Source organism: Eptatretus burgeri, chromosome 12, assembly GCF_056783735.1.
Source record: "Eptatretus burgeri isolate ZD-2024b chromosome 12, Ebu_testis_v1, whole genome shotgun sequence".
Classification (NCBI taxonomy): Eukaryota; Metazoa; Chordata; class Myxini; order Myxiniformes; family Myxinidae; genus Eptatretus; species Eptatretus burgeri.
The window spans coordinates 54,548,981-54,557,059 of NC_140972.1; the positions used below are offsets into that span (position 1 = coordinate 54,548,981).

Below are 8,079 nucleotides of genomic sequence, written 5' to 3' on the forward strand. Positions count from 1 at the left end.
GGGGTCATGCTGATCCCATGTAGCAAGTCTGGATGTAAAGAACTGCAGGAGTAGCATGACAAACACACACACACACACACACACACAGGTTTGTGAATTATCTCCATATGCGGGTTTCAGAAGGTGGAATGGAGCCTTCTCAGGTCTGAAAGTATCCACCTCCGTGTGTGCGTGTATGTTTGTGCGTGCGAGTTGCTTTGTGGTCCTGCCTCGTGCACTAGTGTCCAAACTGTCACCCAGCTCTCTCTTCTGGCTACAAGCAGCTACCTGTGTGTGGTAGCGACCTCACCCCAGCAAATTTCTCAGTCAGCAAGCTAAATTAGGAAAGGATACTTGGTCGATGGATCGCTGTCAGGTAGGGGAATCAACTCTCTCCACATAAGTGCATGAGTTGGGTGAATATAATGATTCTGGCTCACTTTTCCCCATGTAAATGAATGGGGGATTTTCAGCGATTCATATTTTTTCCCTAAAAATAAACCCCCTTTTTATCCCAAGGTATATTTATTTGTCTCCCCTTTTAACCTAGGGAAACTTTTTTAAATTAAATAAACATGTGTGTGGGGCAGCGGTTTGGGTTGGGGCAGGGGTTTGTGTGGGCAGGGGTTTGTGTGGGCAGGGGTTGGGGCAGGGGTTTGTGTGGGCAGGGGGTCATTGTCGTTGGGACATGGGGTCGTTGGGTCGGGTTTATGTGGATGAGGTTTGATGTGGATGGGTGAATAGATTGGTGGATGGGTGGATGGGTGAATGTGCGGGTGGAGCTTGTATGGATGGGTGGACAATTTTTTAAATTAACCAATGCATATTGTTTCGCTCACTCATTGAACCTATAAAGATTTGTTCATTCTCAAATTCCTTCAATAGTTTAATTTTCTTTGCACAATAATCCCCATCTAAAATATTTAAAAATAAAACATTTGAATCTTTATATTTTTAAGATACCCTTTTTGTGCCATTACGAAATTATAAACTTCTCTTAATACTCTTGTTTGACCACCCCCTGAGCCACATATCATTTTGAGATTATAGTAAATTGTTTTTTCATTGTTCAATTGATAACCATCAAAGTTTTCAGTCCATTAAAGGATTTTTTTTTTCTTTACATCCTCTAACTTACTAGTTTTTAAATTGATTCGCTTATTTGTTTTATTCACCTTTGTTTTAGTTATTTTTTCAATAAGACTTATTTGATATTTTTCACATTCATGATGTTTTCCATTTATATACCAAGACTGAGATTTTCTCCACTCTTTAGTTTGATTAATACTTGGTTTGACCATTTATATATTGTGAAAAAACACTGCAGTCGCCCCTTAAAAACCTTAACTCATCTTCCCATCGTTAAAACACAATCTATTCTATACACTCTATCATACAATATCCATATGGAGCACAATCTATTCCATTATCTAAAATAAATCTATCATCAAAGGCTCCTAATGCCTTTTTATTTACTTCTTCACTATATATCTAATGTTTATAGCTTCTTATTGTATTCATTTTCCTATATTCTTCTTTCTTATTCATCAAACAATTAAAATAATTTCTAAAAGTTATTGATTTCTTTATTACATATTTCTTTATTCCCTTTAACCTCTTATCAATCTGATCACCATACTTATAAGCATATGCCTTTGCTCTCAATCCAATAAACTCACTCATTACTTTTCCACCCAACTCATCCTTAAACTTACCAATAACCTTTTCATTCTTTTTTGAAAATAACTCACTCTTCTTACTAAAATTACTTGTATCATATACTCCAATATTTTTCTTCATATCTTTATAAACATCATCAGCTTTTATATCAAGGATAAAACTATCAGTGTCCATATACAACAATGAAATATTTTCACCATACTCTTTCTTTAAGCCATTATACAAATAATCATACATCAATATATTTGATAAATCAAGAACTGTTGTTCCAATATAAATTGGTTTATCCATTTAAATACTTTCCTTTTCCATATGAATAGCAGAAAAGTTCTCTGAAAAACCTCTTCTCTCTTAAAACTTGGTTTATTTATCAATCTCGAAGCTTCTTTCCAAGATGTTGCAAAACAAATGTTTTGCCTGTTTCTAACATTCTCCATTGTCTTTCCAAAGACAGCATTATTCATCAATTTATAGAATTCCCCTTCAAATTTTACTTTTGTATTTGTTCTCACATCTGTATTGAATTTAATATACTTTATCATCCAAGGACTTTGTTTAAATTTTAAAACTATGAATTTTAGCTACTCTCAATCCTTCTCTCAAAACTGTTTCAAGCTTTTCTGATGCAAAACATATCCCTCTTTATCAGAGAATGTTGTTAATAACTTTTCTGTTGATTTGCCTTTAATATTAAAACTTTTATGATAATCACTTAACCATTCTTTCTTTGGGGTTTCTTTCTCACATGCAAAAGGAAGGTCTTTATGCTTATTATGAAGATCACTCGGGTACCTCAAATCAACTTCAAAATAATAACCTTCTTCTTCCTCATTCAATTCCTCTTGAGAAGAAATAACAATATTCATCAAAGCCTTTTCATAATCCTTTTCTTCCACCCACTATAATTTACCATAAGGCAGAGATTGAGACATTGCCCATCCATACAAATTATTAGCATCAAAATACATCAAATAATTATGGTCTTTTTCACTATCATAATCTGGAAGATATTTATTATTTGCTTTAGCAGATCTTTTTGAACATACTTGTGATATTCCACCTCTCTTATACTTCTCAATCATCAAAAGCATATCTACATTTCTGATTAAATCTATATCTTTTTTGTCATTTTTAACATTGCACTCCAAGCTAAACCAGGAGCTGTGAAATAGTGGGCATGATCCAATCCATAACAATTTTTATTATGACAGAGTGATCTCAAAGCTTCAAACACATCAGCTAACAATAAAACATCTGTTTTTAGATACAAATCATGATATTCTCCAAGGTTCTTTATCTTAAGTATTTCCCAAATTTCTTGTGCGTGTTTATATTCCTTATCACTTATCTCTTCTTCATGAAGGTTATTATAGAAACTTTATTTTGAAGGAAGTCCTATTTCTTTAAATCTCATAAATGAATCCATATAATATAATCATAAGGATAAATTCCCTTACTTGTAAGAATTTTCTCTTTACTTTGAATTTTATTCCTTCTTTGAATTTCCTCTCCAGTTAGAATTCCCTCCTTAAATCAGAATTTCATCTTTAATCAGAATTTCCTCTTTAGTTTGAATTTCATTCATTGTTTGAATTTTCTTTATAATTCGAATTTCATCTTTAGTTAGAATTTCTTCATTAACTTCCCCATTAATTAGAATTTCCTCTTTACTTTGAATTATCTCTTTAATCTAAATTTCCTCTTTAGTTAGAATTTCCTCTTTTGGAAAGAATGAATTAAGATTTGGAAAAGAGCCCGTGGAGCTTAGATTTGATGCTCGGTTGGCTAGTGGTTTTCCCATAAACTTGTAAGAATCTAGAAACATAATACGAGTTAAAGGTTTTGTGAATATCATTTTTGTAAATGAAATATACTTTTGACTTGTGTTTGTTATGGCAGAAATATTCCCTGGTGTTTTTGAAAGTTAATTTATAAATAGATGTGTATCACAGTTGGCGCTGTTGTGAAGAAAGACTGGAATAAAAGAAGGAAATTTATAATTAAGATTACAACAGGAATGAGCGGGACCTCTATATTTACCAGTAAGATGACAATGATCCCTAACTTTAGACTCCTCAATTTCCTCCTCACAAATATGACAGATATTGTTCTTTCTAAATTCTAATTTTTCTTCTTCGGTTAATTTCATTGGTTCATTTGTTTCTTTCAATAATTTAGTTAGTCTTATAACAATCCTTTTCTAATCGTTTTACAAACTCTTGTGAAGCTTTTTTTCCACTATAATGTTCAAGTTTATTCTACTTTTCTCCAACAGATGATTTGATATAATAACAGAAACCACAAAGAATATGTTTTTGATATTTATTTGTATATGATTCTTTTGGATTAGGAGAAGCAGCATTTATCTTTTTAAGGATACATTCAAAATCAGCATATATATCACAAAGGGGTGCATGATAGATTTATTATAATCTTCAAAAGAAATCTTTTTACCAGGTTTAGGCATTGTAATTACAGCTGATTTATGATTACTACAATATTTATCTTGCCAAAACGAAGTTTTTGCAAGATATGTTAGTCAGCTTGTATGTTTTTTTGTATTTTTATTTATTTTTTGTTTGTCTGTAATCACGTATAAAAAATTCTGCAGAGCACAGTTATCATTGGAAATTTTTGTAACTTCGCATATCAGAGGCCTATAGAGGTCCTTTTCAGCGCATAAAATTTTGAAGGTCAAGGTCAAAGGTCAAGGTCACTTTGTCGCAAATCAGGGGAGTCGCCGAAACCCTTATTTTTTTTTTAGTAATTTTGATCGGATCGTCTTCAAACTTCATGGGAATATAGTTCATGGTCTGCCACTCAACTGATTAATTTTTGGTGGCGATTGGCCTTGACCTTTATATGTTTTTTTTTATCTTGCCAAAACGAAGTCTTTGCAAGATATATTAGTCAGCTTGTATGTTTTTTTTTTTTTTTTGTTTGTAATCATGTATAAAAAATTCTGCAGAGCACAGTTATCATTGGACATTTTTGTAACTTCGAATATCAGAGGCCTATAGAGGTCCCTTTCAGCGCATAAACTTTTGAATGTCAAGGTCAAAGGTCAAGGTCACTTTGTCGCAAATCAGGGGAGTCGACGAAACCCTTATTTTTTGAGTAATTTTGATCAGATCGTCTTCAAACTTCATGGGAATATAGTTCATGGTCTGGCGCTCAGCTGATAATTTTTGGTGGCGATTGGCCTTGACCTTTATAGTTAGTGCCTCAGGTCAAACATATTTGACCCCAAGGTCAAATTTTCAAGTTTTAGGAACCATATCGTGTAGTACCTCAAATTGAACACCTCGATGAGTGCTTTCTAGATATGTCAAGCTTGAGACATTATGACGTCATTTGGTGACGTTATGAGGCAAACGCATATTTTTCATGGTTACTCTGTAGAACGATTCTCATCGGAATCTCTCGTAGGCAGATATTCCTCAAGGAGTCGCTCCTGGTGGATAGCAGCTCTGTTCACCTCAGTCTGACCTTAAAGAAGTCACACGTGGTCACCTTTTGGCAAGATACGGGTCACCCTGCAGGTGACATTGGTTTATTTGAATGTTGTTCTAATCGTTCTTTTGTATGAAATGAATTAAGACATCGCTTACAAGGATATATTTTGTTTGCTGTTTTGAATACCTGAGAAAAGATTAATCTTGATGAATTATTGATGTATGTATAATGTGAATTCTTTCCAACACTAAAATATAAAAGATCAATGTGTGTTTCTTCATTTTTATAGTTGTTTGAAATTTTTAATATTTGAACTTTGTTTGTATCCGTTAATCCATATACATTAATAGAAAGATTATTCTTTATCTCAAATTTAGGAATACCTGTGAGTGGCATTGGGAACTTAAAATCTTTAATGTCCAAGGTATTCTCATATTTCATATATTGTTTTACTCTTTCTGAATTACAATTTGGAGGATGTAAGTGAACAAGAATAGACCAGAGAAAACATTTATTGTCATTGTTCTTAATATTAACAACTGCCTTCTTTAGTTTTATTTCTTTTGGTAATTCAATATAAGAAGAAGCTTTAAGAGGGTTTGATTTTAAAATGTGTATATCTAAAAAGATGGTTTTTTCAATATTAAATCCACTTCCTACCACTGTATTATCAACATCCTCCTCTTGTCTTGATAGTTCTTCATAAACCCCACTATTCAAAAAATCTTGAAATGATGTTATAGAATGAAGATCTGTTCTCATATAAGGAGTTTGTTCTTCGTCTTGTCTTTTCATATTCATTTTCACTCCCATATAAAACTTTAAAGTTTTCATTTCTTTTACTGTCTTTTTAATAACTTTTTCAACATCAGGTTTCACTATTTCAATTGATTCAGCTATTGATGATGGACCGGGTTCTCCAAATTGAAAAATCCTTATTTTTATATGCCCTTTAAATGCCCCATCAGTGTTTTCAATATAATAGTCTCCCTTTACTTTAAACTTATTAATCTCCGCCATCGAAGATGGATGGAGGTTACTGTTTTCACCCCTTTCTGTTTGTTTGTTTGTTTGTGAACAGTATTACGGAAAAACTCCTCGATGGATTTTGACGAAACTTGGTGGGGGGGGGGTGTTAGGTCTGGTCCAAGGATCATGCCATTAGATTTTGGACTTGGTCCAAAATCCAATATGGCCGCTATGGCGGCCAATTTGAAAAAAAATTGAATTTTTTTTTTTTGAATTTCTTCATGTTTTAAGTGATTTCCACCCCCCCCCCCCCAAAAAGAAAAATTGTTAGAGAAAAAAATTTTTGCAACTTTTTTTCAACAAAATTTCGATTCCTTTTTTTGCATTTCTACATGTTTTAAGTGATTTCCAACCCCCCCCCCCCAAAAAAAGAAATTGTTGGAGAAAAAAAAAATTGCAAATTTTTAAACAAAATTTCAAGTTTATTTTTGCATTTCTACATGTTATAAGTGATTTCCAACAAAAAAAATGCCAAAATTATAATTGCGGCTGATTTTGGAACGTCAGGTGGATATACCCACGTAAAATCAATTTCTGTCTCAAGGAATCTTGTAATGACGAATGAATGGAGTATGTAAAAGTAAAAAATCAAAGGGAAAGTTGCAAACTATAACTCTGTGAGCACTGTTGACATCAAATTGAATGAATAGGATATCAGGTTCACTTGAGTGACATAGCAGTATTTGCGGCGGAGGTTTTACACTCTACCAAGTGCTCCCCCTCTAATTTAGATCTGTTTTGGGATCATTCTTATGAATCGAGGTGATACTGGCTAATGGAAAATGAACCGGATGAAGGCAGACGGCCCTTGGAAAATGAGCTGGAAAAGAGCAAAATAAAGATAAAAAGAGAGTAGACAGAACAGATAAACACTTTTTGATGATGAAAGCACAGATGCCATCAGAATCTGTAACCGTCGTGGACTCAAGACTCCCTCAGAATTTCTCCACCTTGATAAGTGAAAGTTGACATGCTGTAGGATGTTTTTAATGAGAGTGAAGATGCGAGGGCTGGGGGGGGGGGGAGAAGGGAGGATATTTGTTTGAGTAATGTCCATCATGACCATATCTTTCAAGAATGAAATAGCTGATGAAGAGGATGCTCCAGAGACAGACGACAAACTGCAACCCCAGAGTGGCCTGCTGTTGAGTTCTGACATCTGTTACTTGATTGGTGTAAATCTTAATATAATTACTTTATCTCCAAGTTTCAGTGAAGGCAAAATATGAAATTAATGATTCAAAACATTTTTGGTTTTTTTGTCATCCAGATTTTGGTGTGATCACAAGAAGTCTTTCAACATATGTCCTCATCATATATTCATATACATTGCATCGATGCTATGGAGTTAATCTGCATCAAGGTGTTTGTCTTATATCCCAGGACACCAGAAGCTTCAAACGTCAGGCAAACATTAGGCCGAAACATTCGTCTCACTTGAATATTATGACTTTCGAGTGGTTTAAAAACACAAGTTTTTGAGATTTATTTTCCAAAATGTTTCGGAAAGTGGAATTTTCCTTGGCATTTGAAAAAACATCGAAAGAAATCACAAATTTTAACAGATGCTCGAAGCAAAATGTAGAAAAGATTAACAACTTCGAGCATGTTATGGACAGAATCCTCTCACGCCAGAGCGGATTAGAAGCTCAAGAAGTCGATGGTGGCTTTCACGCTCTTGCCCATCTGCATGTCCAGTGCCGTCACCTACAGCTCGGTGTCTCCAAAGTGCATGCGCATCTGTATTTCACGCCAAGCAGTTGTCCCGTTTGTGGAGGGTGACATTGCTTCCAACTGGAGGCACAGAGTGCCGCACTTCCGGACGCCTTCGTCGCTGATGAACTGTGCTCGCTCAGTGGGCGTGCAGTACACGTGGATGATGATGCGAAGTTGAGTGGCCCGGGCTGGGTTGTACGAGCGAACGACTGCCTCGCC

The 8,079-nt window shown here is 34.5% G+C and overlaps 1 protein-coding gene across 1 annotated transcript in view; it reads right to left on the bottom strand.

Moving 5' to 3' along the window:
* Positions 1–6,516: 6,516 nt before the first annotated feature.
* Positions 6,517–8,079, bottom strand: part of LOC147015652 (heat shock 70 kDa protein 12A-like) — a 3,119-nt gene continuing 1,556 nt past the window's right edge. Inside the window, exon 2 of the mRNA XM_085848035.1 lies at positions 6,517–8,079. This exon is cut by the window's right edge and continues 109 nt beyond it. Within this exon, the coding sequence (XP_085704161.1) occupies positions 7,852–8,079 (228 nt within the window). The 3' untranslated portion in view covers positions 6,517–7,851.